At 43.1% G+C, this 19811-nt stretch overlaps 1 protein-coding gene across 1 annotated transcript in view; it reads left to right on the top strand.

Moving 5' to 3' along the window:
- Window positions 1–929: 929 nt before the first annotated feature.
- Window positions 930–19811, top strand: part of PINX1 (PIN2 (TERF1) interacting telomerase inhibitor 1) — a 54636-nt gene continuing 35754 nt past the window's right edge. Inside the window, exons 1-6 of the mRNA XM_015859800.1 lie at window positions 930–1034; window positions 4222–4331; window positions 6834–6926; window positions 7828–7906; window positions 11290–11382; window positions 13998–14074. Of these exons, the coding sequence (XP_015715286.1) occupies window positions 1016–1034; window positions 4222–4331; window positions 6834–6926; window positions 7828–7906; window positions 11290–11382; window positions 13998–14074 (471 nt within the window). The 5' untranslated portion in view covers window positions 930–1015. The remainder of the gene's footprint in view (window positions 1035–4221; window positions 4332–6833; window positions 6927–7827; window positions 7907–11289; window positions 11383–13997; window positions 14075–19811) is intronic.

Genomic DNA, 19811 nt, shown 5'->3' with positions numbered 1-19811 from the left:
GGCACTGAATGAGATACAAACAGCAGGGGCATAGCTTTAACACAGCAGGTGTAAGAGAAAGACCAAAGGCAAGGCTAATCCCCTATGCAGCAAAGAGGGAACTCAGAAAGTGATTCATCCACTCACTCTTCACTACATTGATTAGATGCAATCAAGCGGCTAACGCAATTAACAAGGGAGGCAAAAGGAAAAGATCTCTGTCTCAGGTAGTGAAGGACTGGAAAGCATTTATTTGTTTTCCCATCAGTCAAGCCTGATAAACACGAAACCACTTGGAGAACTGACAGAACTAAGTCTGAGGATTTCCAAAGGCTCAATGTGGGCCTAGAAAACTATCAAAGGACTAACTTGACACCCCTTTCTAAAGGAGGAACTGGGGCAGGCACTTTAATAGGATGAGATATAGGGGTTTTGTGTCAGGGGAGGAGGGGACTCTATTGGATATTAGGAACAATTTCTTCTCATAAAGAGCAGTGCTGCAGTGGCACAGCTGCCCAGGGAGGTGATGGGATCACCATCATAGAGGTATTTTAGAGCTGTGGGGATGTGGCACTGATGGATATAGTGGGTATAGTGGGGTGGATATGGGCATCTTTTCCAGAGTGAAAGGGATACAGAGGTTAGAAAACCTAAGGTGACATTCAAGTGCAAAACGCAGCCAGGAGCAGAGGCAGATCCTGCTCCTCCTGCTGAGAGCTCTGAAGAACACAGCAGCCTTTAAAGCATCTTATTCTCTCTGATATCTAATATCTTATTAGACTCTGGGAGCAAGAAGCGCATTAAGGTCCAACCCCTCACACAGGCGGCCATAGCTGCTGCCCGGCCAGCTGTCTAAGTCAGCGCCTGCCTGTGAGGAAACACGAACAAGCAGCTCTGGGACGAATCAAAGGGATTTGAGAACGCTTTAAAAACAAATAAATAAATAAAATTTAGGAAAAAAAAAGTGGCAAGTGAGGATTAGGATCGGAGGGGATGACGTCCCATCACACGCGCCGCGCTGAAGAAGGCCCCCAAGATGGCGATGCTGGCCGAGCGTGAGTGGGGCGGCGCTGCGGGCGGTGGGGCGAGGGGTGGGCAGGATTTGTTCAGCTTCGATCGGCTTTTTGCTTCCAAAGTTGTAGGATGGAAGGGGGGATCCACAGTGAGGAGCCCCCAATGCTCTCTGTTCCCTGCATTAGGGTCTAGGCTGTCCCCTGGGCTGCCCGGGCTCCATAGAACAGAGCTCCATCCCTTTGCATCTCCTGTAGGGATTTATGGCTACAGTGGGACTCCCTGAGACCCTCTGTCTCCCTCTGAAGACTTCAAATGCTTTTAATGCCTTTTCTTCTAACAGACCACAGCCCAGAGCTGTGGGTGTCCCATCCTTGTTGGTGCCCAAGGCCATGGATGGGCCCTGGGCAGCTTGAGCTGATGGGGTGCACCCAGCCCATAGCATTGGATTGGGGCTGGATGGGTTTTAAGGTCCCTTCCAACCCAACCATTATATTAAGCTATAATTCTATATCCTTAGGTGTTTGAAAACACCCTTAGGTGTTTTCAGTAGGTGTTGTGGTGTCAGGACACCCTTAACATGAAAGCAGAAGGCTCAATAAAAGATGGGTTTTGTTATAATGAATGATCAGGGAGATCTGTTTTCCACTGGAAAGTGCGGGTGTGAACAAAGGGAAATAAAACTACGTGTGTAGTTTTTGGGTTGTTTTAGATGTTAACAGGTATTTATTTTTTTTTCTTCAAAAATTTAATTGAGCATTTAAGGTTGCACAGAGAGGTGGTGGTGCCCCATCCCTGCAGACAGCCAAGGTCAGGCTGGATGGGCTCTGAGCACTGATGGAGCTGTGGGTGTCCCTGTTCAATGCAGGGAGTGGCCCTTAAGTGTCCATTCCAACTCAACTGATTCAATGATTCCAATTTCAGTCATAATTCAGAAGTTAAGATGAATTCTTAAATCAGTTGCTGCAGAAAACAAATGTAGTTTGCTGAGAGTCACCTCTGTGGAGCTGTTTTTCTTAAAATCACCGAATTGGCCTGGGCTGAAAAGGACCACAAGGACCAGCTGATTTCAACCCCCTGCTGTGTGAAGGGTCACCAACCAGCAGCCCAGGCTGCCCAGAGCCACATCCAGCCTGGCCTTGAATGCCTGCAGGGATGGGGCATCCACAGCCTCCTTGGGCAACCTGTTCCAGTGCATCACCATGCTCAGCCATGCCTTATGGGTTTAAAACCATGGGTTTAAAACCATTCCCTCTTGTCCTGTCACCATCAACCTATGTAAGCAGTCCTTCCCCCTCCTGTGGTTTAGATCAGAGCTGCTAGGGAACTTTCAGAAATGGTTTTTAATGCTCATGGTACAGAATTAGTCTTGGCAGGGATGTTTATTAACTGTTAAGAGCTGGATATGTGAGCGAAGTATCTGAAGAAATGTCACATTTCTCCACTGGATGGTGCTGCTCACCCACAATTGCGATACCATCTCAAGCATCACTCAGAAAGCAGCTCAGGACATCTGTGCTAAGTTCTGTATTTTCTGGCTGGAAGCTGTTAGTTTGTTTCCTTCCATGCTCTTAAAAGTAACCGGTGAGCAAACATTTCTGATATGATCTGATGGTTGCTGTGTGTGGCACGAAGGCGATCCTGGCTTTCTTAAATGTATTTTGATGTAGGAAAGTAAAGGAAGCTTACATAGAGCTTACTGTATATGAAAATGAACATGTTGACCTGGAGCAGTAGCTACAGGATTTGAAATCCACAGATTGAGATTGCTGAGGAAAGGAGGACCTAGTGAGCATTGCGTGCTTGAGAAATCTCAGTGTTAGGTGCCACTGTGATTTGTTGTGAGGGTCCACCTGGAAGTAAAACATCTGAGGGTTTCTCTGCAAAGGGATATTCAGGAGAATTAATAGATGTTAATATTTAAAGTGGATTAGATGAACTGCGTCAAACAGTTCAGTTTGAAATGTAGTTTTAATTCATGCATTTGTTTGACACAGATTACCCCTGCTGTGCAAGCAAGCCTTGAGGTACACACAGTGACTTTATAACTGTACGGACTGCATTGAATTTAATGTTGTGGCTTTTGCAGAGTCACCACCTGGGGAACCGAGTTATGGACAGCACGACAGAGGATGAGCAGGCTGAAAGTGTTACAGCTAGATTTAAAAATACATTCTTCCTCATATATTAATGGAAACTGGAGTCCTTAATGTGCATCTTGTGCAAGGGAAGATGAACATGTTAATGGTCCCAGATTCCTAATTCAGTGTTTCAAACACAGCAACACATGAGCAAACTCTGCCTGAGGGAACCAGAATGTTTGGCCTCAGAAACACAGCAGGGAACCTGGATTTGCTTGGGTCTGTTTAAAATCACAGTCTTCAGTGGCACCTCTATAGACAGGGCATGTATTGGATGGTTCTGGTCATCGTTTTCCCTTAGAGAAGTGAACTAATTGAGTGCTTTACGATTCCTCTCACAGCACTAAGTCATTTAACACACCATAAAATCTTTTTATGAACTTTTATGAAACTCTTTATCAGGCTGTTATTTTTTTGTGGGTCTGCCTTGCAGCACTTATTTGGAGTTTCAGAAGTATGTTAAAAAACACTGCCATCCTACATTCTGCCAGTGTTAGTTCTGAACCAAGCCCAGCAGCCAATGAGTTGAATGTACCTGTTATATTCAATCCCTCTGGCCCAAATCCCAAGTGTTGCATTTTAGGAAGAGATGATTTCCTGGTTATGTTGGAAGTGCCCCAGTGGACTTGGCTTCTTGCTGACTCTCAGTGGCCTTGGGTTAATTGGTCATTTTTGATCCACCGTTTCCCATGGTGTTTAATGAAGTTTGTAATCTTCCTGTCTCCCATTCTTTGCCTTGTTTATTTCTGTTCTCTTCCTGCATGTGTTTAGATGCGCGCTTAGTGGCTGGTTAACTGTGCTAACTTTTCTTCCTTGGTTTCAAAGAAGCTATTCCTGATGATACAGACAAGCTCACGCACATGGACCTGGGGGACTGTGGTTTCATTAGTGGTATACATAGCACAAAGGAGCTTTGATTCTAGGTTGCATCTCTTAACACTTAATATAACTTAATAACTCTTAATATGTGATTGGTGTGGCATAAGTTCAGTTTCTTTGGGTTGAAAGGCTTTTCTTGAGCTGATTAAATACTCGGAACACCGTGGAGATGTAAATAGAGCCTGTTTGATGTTTTTCCTTTCTGACTTAGCCCGTAGAAGACAGAAGTGGTCCGTGGATCCACGAAACACTGCCTGGAGTAAAGATGAATCTAAATTTGGACAGAAGATGCTGGAAAAGATGGGCTGGTCCAAAGGAAAGGTATGGTCAGGAGAGCTGTGCAGCTCTGAGGTTGTGTCTGCTGTTCCTGAACTAAAAATGCTTTAGGAAAAGAAACAAAAAAAATAAGGGGTAGAGGGCTACCGGGCTGATGTTGGTCCCAGTGCTTAAAACAGCTGTGATGTTCTGCTGTACCAGGCTGGATGTGGCTCTGGGCAGCCTGGTCTGCTGGTTGGTGACCCTGCCCATGACAAGGGGTTTGAAACTAAATGATCTTTATGATCCTCTTCAATACAGGCCATTCTGTTACTCTAGTATTTTTATTTGGTTTATTCTCATAAGCCTGCTAAGAACACAGAGAATTTGAGCAAAGTTAGATTTCTGTAATTTCTTACAAAGATACTTGCTAGCTTATGCTTACTTTTATCATAGAATCAGCTTTTCACATAGAATCATAGAATGGCCCAGGTTGGAAGGGACCTCAAGGATCACGAAGCTCCAGCCCCCCTACCACAGGCAGGGCCACCAACCTCCACATTTAATACCAGCCCAGGCTGCCCAGGGCCCCATCCAACCTGGCCTTGAACACCTCCAGGGATGGACGGGGCATCCACAGCCTCTCTGGGCAGCTGATCCAGCTTTCATCTGTTTTTAAAGGTTACTTCTGATCCTTGTATAAAATGCAACATTACATGAGCTGTATTCCCTTGCAGCTCCAGCATGTACCTGTGGTGTGAGGTGACTGGTTGCTGGTGCTAAGAATAATCTCCAGGTCAGCATAGACAGCTGCAAATATTTCTACTGCCACTCAAAAGCAGTTTAACTTCCACAAAGATGCCTCAGCAAAGCTGAGATTTGGGCCTGTGTATCAAGCATATTTAGTGAAACAAACACATAGAACCTCTCCAACACTATTTATTAAATTCTTCTTCTTGATCTCCTCCCTTTTAAAATAAACAAAATTAGGGCTGTTCTCAGTTCTTTGAATGTATTAAAACTTAAGAGTGAGGAAAAACAAGGCTGCCCTTGGGTTTCTCAGTTTAGCCTACTGCTGCTACCTCAGTTGGTAACATAGCCAACATAGTATAGATCTGGCTTCTGCCTGCCTTTAATTTCACAGATGATGAGCAGTGATACTGATTCAAAGGCTGCTGAAGTCATGGAACTGGCAGTGTTTTCACTAGGCATTAGAATGAATTGTTAGCAAAGTGTGGGACTGAGTTATGTCAGGTTGTAAGTGTGGCTGTTTTGTATGCGTAAGTCTAAAATAGGTATACAAATCAGAGTAGAAAGAGTGCTGGTTATTATTCAGGCTGCCAGTTCCTCAACATAGTTAATGCCTTTAACTGATACGAGCACATTGTGTTGGGGTGTGGAAGGAAGGCCTTGTGGTGTTTGCTGTCATTCCCCCCAATCTTCTTGACAATAAATTTCCTACATGAGCTACTAAATCTTCTACAACAGTTATAGTTGTACTAGAGGGATTTATGACCCTCTTCTGCTGGGAACTCAGACAAATGGAGCCGTAGCTTGATCGAGGTAAGGAGTAAAAGCCCATCTGTGCTCTGAAATTAAGCTGATTATGTTAGTCCTGTTATTAGTTGTATTGGAATTGGGTCAGGGTGAGATGTGTAGCCAGGTGCTCTGCTTGTTTCCATACTTTTTTGTTAGTGGGAGCTTCAAGGTAAGTCTTCCACCCCACTGACCAAAAAAGAAGGCTGAAGGATCTGTGATAGCAGCAGCCTTATTCAAACAGTCCTTGTTGCTCCACATACTGCGTAGGCAAAGGCTTTATCCACAGGACTTTGTTCCACCATTCCATCAGACCTGTATTGTTATGGCCTGATGGGAGAAAAGCAGATAGCAGGACCAATGTTCAAAACAAAATGCCTTGTCTTTTTTTTTTTCCCCTGGTTGTACAATTAAGAAAGATAATACTGGGTCTGGAGCTTGTTTCCCATATTGGAATGCTTGCATTTAATCAGGATAGACAAAACCAACACTTGCTTGCCCCAGTATCTTCACCAAATTACGAGTGTAAACAAGATGGAAAAAGTTCCTAATGACCTGCTAGCTCCAGTCTGATCCTCCCGCTTCCCCTCACCCACTTTAATATAAATTAATTCTGCTTTTTAAGTTCCATGAGGCATCTGTCTTGTAGCTGTTACACAACTGCCTTCGCAATGGCGGAGGTGGTTTTGATAAGAGGCATGTTCTTTTTATGTAGTGTCTTGTTTTAAAATTGAAAACACTTTGGACTTGCCTAGGAATGTCAGGTGGCTTCCTGATTAATCACCTACTGCTTAATGATGTTATTTTAGTGTTTATTGTATTTTGCTGGAGGCCTAAGTAGTAAATTAAAAATACTTAATATCTCATGTATGCTAATGCTTGTGAATGAGTTCAGTTGCAGGCAAGCAAATAAATAGTAACCTGTGGGTTCTTGCTACACTTCACTGCAAAATGTCTTCAGTACAGCAGCTCTAGTTGCTTAGTCACTGCTGGAAAAAAAACCTTATGTTTTTACTCTTCAATCCTCGTTAGGGTCTTGGAGCTCAGGAGCAAGGAAATACAGAACACATCAAGGTTCAAGTGAAAAACAACATGCTGGGGTTAGGAGCATCCATCAAGAACGAGGTGAGTGCTAAACCCAGGTAAGGAGATGTGGGTTCCTTTTCAGGTGAGGCACAATTTTTGTAATGGGATGTTAGTGAAATCTGTTGTCATACCTAATGGCAGCATGTACCTGTGTGAACTTCTCTGCAGAGACTCTCTTGACCTGGAATTTAGTTTGGCCCTGCTCAGTGGTTGGGGAATAAATTTCTATTTGGGAAAGTTACGGTGAATTCTCAGAGCTGTTCAGTGAGTTTTTGTTCTAAATCACTGGAACAGGTTGCCCAAGGAGGCTGTGGATGCCCCATCCCTGCAGGCATTCAAGGCCAGGCTGGATGTGGCTCTGGGCAGCCTGGGCTGCTGGTTGGTGACACTGCACACAGCAGGGGGCTGGAACCGGATGATCATTGTGGTCCTTTTCGACTCAGGCCATTCTACGATTTTATGAAATACTTGTTTCCTCCACATATCTTGTACCTAGCTTAGTTTTATGTTTTCTTTCCCTCTCCCTGGTGGAGTTGCCTTGCTAACTGGATTTCAGGTACATGTAGAGGTTGCAGAATGTGCTATTAAAGGTGCTTGTCTCAGAATCAACAACTTAAGTAACTGCTGGAAAATCACACTCGTATTTCCTGCCTACTGTTGAAAAAGTCTCATGCAGTCTGGGACATGTGGAGCCAACAGCGGCTCAGCATTATTTAAAAGCTTACAAACACAACCCTTATCGGTTCTGCGCTTCTGAGTAACTACAGCAAGTTGTTACTGTATGCCACCTGTGGAGCTTCAGGGGGTCCCTCCCACTAAGAATCCAGTATATGTGATTAAGTTACTTCTTGGAGGGCATTGTTTTTTAATACCTGCTTTAGCGAAACTTCTGTTCCATCTGTAAACTGTTGCTTTGTATTCATGTGGGTGATATTTACAGGACAACTGGATTGCTCATCAGGATGACTTCAACCAGCTTCTAGCTGAACTGAATGATTGCCATGGACAGAGTGAAACAGGTAGGTTCATGCTTTGCTCAGTCAGATGCTGGAAGCTTTGCAGAGTTTCCATTATCTGTCTTACAAGAGTAGCTGAGGCCCAATCCTTTGGGCTACTAATACTATCCATATTGAGGTGCTTCTCCTCTCCCCAAATCAGTGGGAATTAAAGGACATGCTGCTATCCATGGCCATGCTCAACTTTGGATGTGTAGATCTCAGTGGTTTAACCCCAGTTAAAGGCTTTTTGATGGGGAAAGAAAGCATAAAACTTGAGTATTTTACCCAAGGCTCCAATATGGAGGAACCTTTTGCTAGGATGCTCTACACCAGCCCTTGTTTCTTTGTAAAGTAATCAGAGCCAGAACGTTCACAGCAGCATCATCCACCATTGCAGTGTCTTCCTCTTGCTAATTTAACTGTCACATCTGGCTTCCATGCTCTGGTGGTTTCTTAGATACCTACTTTTCCTATCTTCAAAGAGCTGCTTCTCAGCTTGTAACTCAGAGCTATGCATTTCTGTTTTGAGTGTCACATAATGTGATTTTTGTAGCCTTAATATAGAGCAAACAAATGGGAAAACTACATAACTTTCCCCAAAGGGTTATTTAGCAAGTTGATTTAAATTTGAAAAGCTTTGTGTGGTTAGGCCTTGGCTTCTAGAAATGAAGTAATGCTAAGCTGGCAGGTGTGAGCTTACAGAGGGAATTCAGGCAGCTGTCTTATCATCTCTCCTTTGGACTGTGCTATCTCAAACTCTGATCATACATCTAAGCAACTCGGTAAAGTGTTGTTAAACCAAGGGATTCTGTTTGGATGCAGCCTGTCCACGTGCTGCAAGCTTAATAGTATTTGTGAACAGGAGTTCTACAAGAGGAAAGGTAAGATGAATAGCAGGGAGATAAAAAGTTAAAAAGGCTTAAACTTGATTTCTAATCCTTGAGGATGAAGGTGAAAACTCTGAACCTAATGCTCTAACATTTTAATTGCTGTGTAAGTTATCCTTGTACACGGGTCTAAGGCCACACAGCACTAGCTGCTGTAGTGGAAGTCCTCAAGAGATTAAAAACAGAGTATCATAGGGAAATTACAGAAGTTCCTGTTTTCCTTTATACCTAAATCCTACCCAAGTTCCAACTTGAGCCATGAGAAGATCATTTAGGTGTAACTGGTGGGAAACCTGGAAATGGATGAGTAGAGAGCTGAAATGACTTGCCTACGGACACAGTGAGTCAGCAGAGAGGCAGTTTCATTGAGCAAGGCTGCCTTGTTCCTAAACCTGTGCTTTATACTGTGGGTCATCCGTACCAATGCAAAATGGTTCCCAAACCGTGTTTCTCTCTGTTTTACTGCATTTTTTCCTTGGTCTTCTTGGACAAGAGATTTCAATCATTGAGGTGTAAGTTGAAAAGTCCTGGTCAGAGTCACATTTGGTGATTTGCAGACTGTAAACATTGCTTGTTTTTTTGGCAATTGTTTAAGCTGGCAAAACTCATCCAGATAACTCTGCCCCGCAGCTGTGCTTCGGGATCAAATGTTACATTGCTGGCCATCATCCAGTTTCAAATTGCAGTAAAAGTCAGCTGAAAACCTTCATTGTTCTTAAATAACTGGTGTAGTTGCCAGAGCTGGATTGCAATTAGAGACTGGGAGGGAGGGGCCTTTTGGTGGTTAATATGCCACCATTCAAATACCTTTTATCTAAGGTAGTTTCAGCTTTCTTCTTTTTCTTACTGAGTGCATAGTGAGGAAAGAGTTCTTAACCCAGCAGAAGAGCCGGGAATTAGTGATGATGACTGACTTCCTTTCCCATCTATATAGTGAAATAAGCATGCTGGCCATGTCTGTTGTGCTCTGGAACATTCATCTGTGTCAGATCTGCTTTAGAAATACCATGTCTTTATTATTGTGACTAAATTGCTCTATAAAGCACAGAAGGAGACACAGAGATGTACCTATTCTGTTGTCAGTGCCAGCATGTTTTTAAGTTCAGTAGTGAAATTCCTTTGGAAAGCACAAGGCGGTGCTGCTGCCCCTTCTGCTGCAAGGATGAGCTGCTGGAGGAGGCTCCTATGGAAATCCTTTGGTGCGTAATGTTCCTTTTAGTTTAAGTGAAGCAGAGAACAGATTCAAAATGTCTCATCTATGGTCAGGATATCTTAATTATCATACTTTCCCCATAGAATGTTGTATTGAGTATTTTCAAATTGACTGCAAATTCAGTCTAAAACTGAGTTTTCTAGTCTTCTCTCATTAATATTTGCATGTAAATTCAAGAACAGATCTGAAGTTGCTGTTTGGTGGTAAAACGCCATTGCAATCTGTGGATTTCATTTTTAGGTCAATGAATCTATCATCAGGTGGTATTACTAAGCAAACCATTGAAGTGCTGGAATTCCAGTGTCAGAAAAACTTGGGCTGCAGAGCTGTCAGGGGTGGGATGGTATGAAAACAGTGACTCAATGTGACCCTCAGGGTATGGGCTGATTTCTTTACCCATCCCAATTGCCAGCGGCAGGAAAAAAAAACCACCTCACCTTGAGTAGCCTTTTCTGTAGTGATGGAGCATGGAATCCTGCAGTGCCTATTTCCCTTCAGGACAGCACCAATAAAGTGGTTGTTACAGGATTGCAGGTTACCTCCTCCCGAGGTAATTCTGTAAATTAACATGCTCTGTGGATACAAAGAGCGTGTCTGTAGCAGCAGAGTAACCTCTCAGGGCACAGAAACTTCATACTGTTAAATAGTGAGACTAATTCTTCACATGCTTTTGACTTGTGCAAGCCAACGCTCCATCTTAAACAACTCCTGATGAACTTGGAACTGACCCCACAGACCATTCCCAGTGGGTAGCTTAGATGCAGCCCCTCTTCTGAAAGCCAGCAGAATTAAACAATACACATGGCAACTTCTGCTGGCCTTAGGGGTGAAAAAGGTCTGCTGCTGTTTGATTTCCTTACGTGAGAGTATCAGGGTTGAAAAGCCTGTTTGGTACCATGTTTCTTTTGTTGTGGGTCTGTGTCCATTTTTGTCCATTTAGCTTAAGTGTTTTATTTATTCCTGTTTCTTAGGGCTTTCTCAGACTCTAGAACTGTGGAAGTATTTTGTAACAAACATCACAGTTGACCCTGTCTCTTCTTACCATAGAAATGGTGTTAAATGAGGCTTTAACTTTGATCTGCAGTACCTGTATCTGCCTATTCAAATTATACTACATTGGAAATGGGAATGGAAGGGGATGTGGCAAAAAGTCATGCACTAACATGTCTTTGAGAGAGGTTACTGTGCTTCCTTCAGCGATAAGTTGTTTTGAAAGAGAAAGTTAAATACAGTGTTGTTTGAATTCGGTTGTTAATGTTTTTCTAGTAGGGTTTGAACCTGTATTTTTTTTTCTTCCCTTTAAGAATCCTCAGTGACTAATCAAAAGAAGACATTTAATCTTGAGGAAAAATCTAAGTCCTCTAAGAAGCGTGTCCATTATATGAAGTTTGCAAAAGGTAAGAGGAAATTTTGTAGCCAAGATTAGTAAAACACATCCAACTGATCTGATACCTTCTGTAGTCCATATACAAGTAGAACGATGGTTTAGAAATACCCCTTGCAGCAACCTGCTTAAAGGTATAATACGCTGTTCCTCTTTCTATGGGACGTTTCTAGATGGCTGTAGGCTGATATTGCTGAATAAATCAATTCCTATCTGCAGGAACCATCAGCTGACTAAGGAACAATGAATATTCTCAGCTGTGTTTATGGGAGGGAGGGCTGGACAGAGAGGCAAAGGTGGTGGCCAAGTAACTGCGTTATCTGTGCTGCACTATCCTCTGCAATCTCCAGTAACCCGTGCTAAGAGATCATGTGGATAAGATCAGCGATCAGATTAAACCTGAACGCAGGAAGAGGAAAGCCCTCTTAGATCTATTATATACTTTATTGGGTAAATTAGGACAGCCATTGGAGGCCAGAAGATCTCGTATCAAAAGCTTGTGGGGTTTGGTAGCTCCTTTCTGTGCTCGAGCGATGACGTGATTTCAGCCAAACTTGTCTTCTGCTCCTGGCCACTGTTCAGTCACTTGCTGTATTTCTCTGTTGGTAGCATTCCCCTTTCACGCACGCACCCATGTGTATGGATGTAGTTCACTATATGGCTAGGCTTGGTTTCCACTAATGGCTAATTTATTAAACTTAAAGCTATTTATAATGTTGGGGTTTTTTTTTGTTAACAAATGCCTCTGCTAAAACAGGTAATTGACTTCTGAATGGAGGCCAAATTCTGATATTGGAAATTTGTTTTTGCGTTGAAAGAATTCAGCCTGGAAGTCAAGTGTTCTAACTTGACCCTGCCACTTTATGACATTAAACAATTAAAGCAGTTCAGGTCTTCAAGTACAGAGACCATGGCCTGCTTGAGGTAGTTGCAAAGAGGATTTATTTTGATTTGGATTTAACCTTTTGCTAAATATAGAAGCAAAAAAAAAGAAGCGTCTATAGAGCCTGTAAAACATAGAGCAAGGTTTTTATATTAACAATAGCCCTTATTTGTTTGGCTGCTGTGCTTAAATGAAATAGGCCCCCGTTTGACTGCACCCTCTGTGGTCTAAAACAGGGAAATTCCTCCTTTTCAGGGAAAGAGAAGTTATTTGAAAAAGGCTGATGTTGTTGTTGCCCTTGTTGTTAAAGCCCGATCCCGCTTCCTTTCAGACTAAACAAGACAGGCTTACACAAAAGCAGGAGAAGGGAGCCGCAGCCATCAAAAGCTCCTGGTGCTGTTCTGTAGCCTTGCTGCCAGAGGAGCACAGGCATTGCTCATAATCCTAACTGTCACACTTGAACCTGGGAAATCTATGTCAGTATGAGATTAAGAGAGTAATTTCAACTGCTTTTCCAGTAGTTGATCCACTGTGATGCTGCAAAAGATGTAGACAGTCAGCTAAATAGGGCTCTTGTTACAGAAAGCAAGAAGAGGGGCTGATTTGCTCCTGGTGCCCCTCCTCTTACTCTGTGATTTGTTTCCATGCCTTCTTTGCCCCAAAATGGGTGTCAGTTGTTCTGAGCTGTAAATCTGGAAGCAGGCACCAGGCTCATCTAGCCTGCTTGGGTAAGGACTTGAGTCAACTCTTTGAAAGGGTAGATAACAGCAGGACAAGGGGAAATGGTTTTAAGTGGAAGGAGGGAAGATTTAGGTTGGATATCAGGGTGAAGTTCTTTACTATGAGAGTGGTGAGGTGCTAAAACAGCTGCACAGAGAGGCTGTGGATGTCCACGGAGGTGTTCAAGGCCAGGTTGGATGGGCCCTGGGCAGCCTGGGCTGGTATTAAATGAGGAAGCTGGTGGCCCTGCCTATGGCAGGGGGGTTGGAGCTTCATGATCCTTGAGGTCCCTTCCAACCTCAGCTTTTCTAACATATCTGGAGACTGCATGGAGGTCTGACATTACACAAAGCGTAATGCTTTCTCCCCTGTGTTGAGATGTCTGCTTACCCTCTATGGGCAGTTAAGGATCCTAAGAGGAGAAAACAGGTGGAATAGTCCAATTTTCTTTTGTTCTTTACAAGTGTTTAGTTTTGTTTTGAGGTTGATGATTTTGGAATCTGACAGTCAAGAGCAGTAAGGTAAGAACCAAGCAGGCTCCTGTCTGTTAAGCCTGACTTAAGCTTTTTCAGACTTCTTATTGAATTAATTACTTTCTGAGACAAGTAGTGGACAACTGAATACAAAGGTGGAGCTCCAAGATATGCAGTTTCACCTTCTACTTTCTTGCATGCAGGAGAATACAACCCTCCTTCCCCATTAGAATAGAACAGCTTTCCTCATCCTGCTATGCCAATTACAATGTCAGGTGAGAGAAACCAAGTTGCTGTTAGGCGTGTTTTCCCACAGACTTTTACTAGCAGGTTGTGGTTGTCTCCTCACCAGCCTTTCCCCACCCACACATACACATTCTGCAGTATGTGTGAGCCATGGGCAGCTTTCACTTAGTGTCTGTAACGTACTACTCTTCATTTTGGTACCTCCAAAAATTATTACATCTGTATGTTACTTTTGGTTGTTTAAATATGTCTGTCATCACTAGATGAGAAGATTGTGCTTTTTTTTCCCCCCCTTACCCCTTCCAGGTAAGGATCTCTCATTGCGCAGTGAGGATGACCTGTCCTGCATATTTGGGAAGCGACAGAAGAGTATGAAGACACAGGTAAACGAGAGGCTTCGCCTTTCTTTTGTTTCTTTGCTTATTTTATAACACAGGAATACATAATTGTCTTTCTGTTCATGAGATTACCACATGCTTATCAAAAGCAAGTGCTCCTGTGTAAGTAGAATCACTCTGATGGATATCACAGATGAATACGCTGTGAGGACTGCATTGTTGATTCTGAGGTCTCTGAAGTCTCTTGCAGCTAGAGAGAAAGATGGGACCTGGAAGATTAGAATGACGGTTTCTGAAATACTCCCTTGCTCATTCTGCAGTACTCTTGAAAACTGTTCTGTAACTTCACTGTGACTCCTGTTCACAGAACCAATGTTAACTTATTACTGCCTTGATACAAGCATTTTGGGCCTTCAGGTTCATGTGAGCTGTTAGAGGGTCTCAAATGCTGTAAGTACATCTGCACCAACAGAACCCTCTCAATTAACACCGCTGTTGATTGGATAAATATGCCTTAGTTCCATCGCAGTAAAATCGCTATGAAATGAGAAAAACAGGGTTTTAGTGCAAATAAATAGAAGAAGAAGACAGTTGCTATGGCTAAGGCAGTAGCCACTTGTATATTTTTCAGAGTAGTTTATTTTGTTTTCTCTTTATGTTCCACATCTATTTGTTGTGGCTGAGCACATGCACTTGTGGCAGCTTGTGAGGGGCGTGTAAGTTGGTGCTAATTCCCTGACCAATACAGTGGTATTACAGCCAGCAGTCGGTGATGGCCACTGTTGTGCACATTTCCTTTTTAACCTCACTGAACGTTAAACTCATGTTTCACGGCTCTGGCAAGAAGTCACAGGCTGTTCCCTGTTCAGTGGCCAGATTTCCACATGCAAATGTAGGCAGGAGGTAATATGATTTGAGGCTGCATTGTTGTCTTCTGGCTACCGTCTGCTGCTAGGCAGCCACAGGGAGAACACAATTGCTTTTTTTTTCCCTTCCCTCCCTTCATGGGTCAGAGATCTGTGGAGTTTGCACAGAACAAAAATGCGTTGCTCAGGCCCTCCAACTCTGAGCAATTCCATTTCATTGCACCCGTGAACTCTCTCTACCCCTCCCATTATGTTCTAGAGCTCGGTCTTTAAGGTGGCAGAAATGGAACTGCTGCATGAAGATGTGCAGTGCTGTTCCCTGTGTTTGTTTGCATTGGGTTCTTTAAATCCCTATACTCCGGGTATTGCCTAAGTGATGTGACAGGGAGGGCACTACAAGAGCAGGAAAGTGCTGTCATTCTCTTGGAAGCAAGTTGTTCCTATCTGTTCCTGTACAGAGATAATGTAGGAAGAGTTCTGGTGTCCATCAGAGCCCTGAGGTATGCCTTCAGGCTATGGTACATTATGGTTCCCTATAAATGCAGCCTCTGTGATAACAGCTGTATGCTGCTGTCCTTGTTCAGAGTATATAAGGACAACTTCCTTACTCCATTGGTGCTAGGACTGCTACTGTCAGTAAATCCAATTACATGTTCCTTGTTGTATGTCCAACTGAGATGATGTATGAAAATTAGTCTTGTAGCATGAAATCATATCTTTAAGTCCTTTTGTAAGGTATTCAGATTGTTTTGTGTCTCCCCTTCCCCCCAGAGATTTGGTTAGAGAAAGCATTCGGTCCAAATCAAATTTGGAATTTTTGGGTATGGTGTCAAGGAAGCATGCAAGAAATGTCTTTCATAGAATCACAGACTGGAGGAGGAGACCTCTGGAGGTCTCTAGTTCAGTTGTAGTTTCAACCATAGCAAGTTCCTTCAGACTTTGTCATGCTAGATTTTGACCATCTCCCTCCCTTAAAGCCTCCAATTTAAACCTATCCATAAATGGGTCACTTATAGAGTGGGAGATAAGGAACATCTTGGAATAATGACATTCTTTTGCTGTAAAGCAGACTCAGCTGGATGAGCGTTTGCTATTCCATAGGCATCAGGGGCACTGAAATTTACAGAGAGGATTAAAGTTATATGCCATTATCTGATGGCATTATGGTCAAGTTATTCATCTGTGAGTTGCAGAGCTTCTCCTTTGAGGTATGTTATACCTTCTGCCTTTGAGCTTTTTGGTATCCAGCAGTAGCTTGCAGTGCTGTAGATCCTGGCAGTGGTGTTACACTGAGAAACTTAAGTACTGGGGTCCTGTGCTGCACAGGTTTGTGCTATACCAAACTGTTCTTAAAGATTAGGGGAAGGATGCGGGGGATGGGGGGTTGGGGGGGGGAAGTGATACCCTATAAGCTCCATCTGTGCCCATATAGTCAAGTGGAAACCAATGGAAAGACTCGAGGCTAAGTGACATGGTGAGGACCCTACAAAATAACCCTGTCTTCAGGGGACCTTCTCAAAACCATGCCCCCTCTGAGCTGCTGGTGTCTCAGCAAATGAAGTATGCCTGAAAGATGTTGTCCCAATTAGTCATATTCAGTCTTAGCTGTATGCTTATTAACACTCACTTTATGATCTTGACCTGTGAGTCTTTGGCAGGAGACATTCTGTGCTACTTTGGTCTGCGATGTCCTAGTTGGAAAGCAGATTTCAGGCTCACTTTTAACTGCCTCAGTAGCCAGTGACTGATCTGGCGAATGGATCTTTACTCTTGTGTCACACTGACACCGCTGCAGCAAATGGGGATGTTGAAATTTGCATTATCTGTGTTATCAAACTGAAGGGGAATTGGCTAGAGGACAGTAAAGATTGCAAAAGAGTGGAATTGCAAAGGATGTGGAAGGAAATTCTATTTGCCCCTAAGGGTTGAAAGGAGTTTCTCTAGAAGTAATAAAGCCAAGATCCCAGTTGAAGCTGTTGTTTGGATGGCACTGGGATGGGCGTTACTCATGTTAGACACTTACAACCTTTAATTCTCCTGAATGTTATACACGAAGACACTTCATAAAGATTTTGATAAATCACGTGTCCAACTAAAACTTCCTTAATAAACTACGCAGGGACTCTTTTTTGTTTTTATTTTTTAATTAAAAAAGAAAACGGAGGGGGGGAAGAAGACAATGGTTGGACTTCAGAGTGGAATTAAATTGGAAACGCCTGTAGTTTTTCCCAGGGAGAGAGAGTGATCGAAAATATTGGATTGTAATTATGATGCTCTCTGGAGACGTGCAGCAAGGACCTGTTTTGCAGGGTAAGATCTGCCAGGCTTTTTTTTCTCTTTTGCCCCCACTTTCCCTCTGATTTTCTCGCTTGCTTAGGTACACTGGGAGCCGGTGAGACAGAAAAACAAATTCCATTAGTTCCTATCTGGTTGAACTTCCTCGAACCCCCACTATTTTTTTTTTGCTTCTCAGAATTTCCTTCCTCCATCCAGCTGTGTTTCCTGATGAAGCCTTATCACTGGAGAAAATACTCCTGAGTGAGACTGAGGATTTGGGAATGAGTTACAGACGGTCCCAGCTTGGTTGCTGAACAACATAATTCTGGCACTGGTTTCGCTCTGGGGGCCGGGGGACTGGTTGTGATTTGCTGGCACATTTGTAAGAACTCCGTTTGAGATGTGTACAAAACTGAATGTTTTGCATCCATCTCACTTCCACGTCTCAGGCTGTTTGATGAGTAACCTGCTTCCTCTGAATTTTTGTAGCTTGAATGTAAACCTGCGTAAGTTCCCTCTACCCGATCTGTGCAGCCCGAAAGTCTCGAGCTCGTGGTGATTTCTTCCTTGTTAGTCATTAGAAATGTAACAGTCTGCCCTCATTGCCTTTTTTTTTTTTTCTTTTCTTTTTAATCAGGAAATTATCTTCTGACACATTTTGCAGAACTTCCTCGACTGACTTACGTTTCCCAGCACTTATCAGAAACCCCTGTTGGCCAATCTTAAGGGACGTAACTGAAAATCCATTAGAGCCTGGCCCTGACACTGGCCCACTGAAGCTATGGGTGAATTGATGCAATTCCCTACCGCTGAACTTCCTGTAAAATGCCAGTTATGATGCTGATCTCAGTGGGTTTTGACAACTGTGTCCTTCACGCGTGTGACAACTTTAGTTTCTTGAGTTTTCTTACCTGTGACAAAAGGCTCCGATTTTGTGCTTTCAGGGAACAAAAACCTGCAGGAGAGGAAAAAGTTAGTTAAAAATTAACCGCACCTTTTTACTGTTCTGCTTTGGAGACTGCAGCTAGCGTGAGAGATTTGGAGCCGAGAAGCAGAACAGAAAGAAGACATCAAAAACCTGGAGAGAGTCCAAAAGGTTTTAGTAAAATGGGTGACAGGGTTAGAGGGCAAGTCCTAGAAGGAGAGAGTGGAGGAACTGGATACATTCATCTGAGAAAAGAGGCAGAAAAAGGTGACCTCTCTGCCTATAAATATCTGAGGGTCAGGGGGAGGGAGGAACAGAGGACGGGAAGGGATAGTAATCAGGGTAGGCAAAAGCCAAGAATGGTGATGGGGGTGAGAACCTTCAATTAGAAAAAGGAAGACTCAACCTTACTCTTGAGCAGGCTTCCTCACAGTGATGTCAGCAGGGCAGTGGAAAAGTCCCCTAAGGGAAATCCCAGCTCCTTAGTAAGCAGTGCCAAGAAAAAAAAAAGATGAATTTAACACTTTTAGACCCATTGGAATGGGGAAAGATGTAAGTAAAACATCTCCCAACGAGTTACTCTTTGTGCAGCTCCAGTAATGAGGCTTGGTTTCCTGTACTTGTGCCGTGCTTGGGTTCTGCGGCATAAAGGAGATGAGCTCATGCTGAAATCCCTCTCCATGTGCACGCTGATCTGTTGGCCTTCTCTGTCCAGCTGCCTGTTTGCATGAAATACTTGAGTGCCTTAATATCTCTGAAGTCTCTGAGCTCCTGTTAGGTTGGATTAAAATGTTGCTTGAGAGACAGGAGCGCATGATGCACACAAATATCAGGGCAGAGAGATTGTGGAAGATCTGCTTCCTTAAGAAACCACAGTAAAAATGTAATTGCTGTCTTTGGGTTCTGGAGGAAGATGGTAGGAAAATACTGACATTGTCTTTCATGTATTACCTTCTTTTTTTATGAAATTACCCAATTATTGTCAGAAATTATAATAGCATTTTAGAGGCACTGAGCATCCTAGGTGGTGTTGGACTAGATGATCTTCTAGGTTGGACTAGATGATCTTCTAGGTCTTTTCCAACCTTGATAATTCTGTGATTCTTTTATTACTAGGCTACAGGGTTTGGGATTCAACTGGAACTGTGTGGTTCTTGTTCCTGTATACGGCCTGATCATTTCAGCACATATGTGATGTATTTTGTTGGTGGGAAGAGTAGTATAAGAGTAGTATAGTATAGCAACACGCAGTAACATGAAATGGTACTTCTTGCTTGTACTAAGTGACATGGGTTAGTGGAGAAGTACTGGTTGTAGGTGGGTGGTTGGACTGGATGCTCTTAGAGGCCTTTTTCAACCTTAGTGATTCTGTAATTCTAAGTGGGTTTAAAACATTATTCTAAGTTGGTAGCTTGTAATACTGTGTAGGTCAGAATAAGATTGAATTAGGCTCAAGGTGTTAACTGGAACCATGTTGTTAATACTTCTCCATACAGACAAGATTGCTCCAGAACTGGCAAAAATGACTTTACTCTGCACAGTGTCCTCATGGCATTTATGATAAAAGCAGGTGGAGCAAAATATTGATGCCTTGTTGCCTATTTTATAAGCACCTTGTTAATCAACTGAGGATAAATTAGTGCTGTTTAGATATCAGCAGAGAGAGGGAGAGGAAAGAGACATCTCCCAATCTGGAAGAAATGGTGCTTTTTCT

This window comes from Coturnix japonica, chromosome 3 (assembly GCF_001577835.2).
Source record: "Coturnix japonica isolate 7356 chromosome 3, Coturnix japonica 2.1, whole genome shotgun sequence".
Taxonomy (NCBI): Eukaryota; Metazoa; Chordata; class Aves; order Galliformes; family Phasianidae; genus Coturnix; species Coturnix japonica.
The sequence above is the reverse complement of the archived record's forward strand: the minus strand, read 5'-3'. Positions and strand labels throughout refer to the sequence as shown.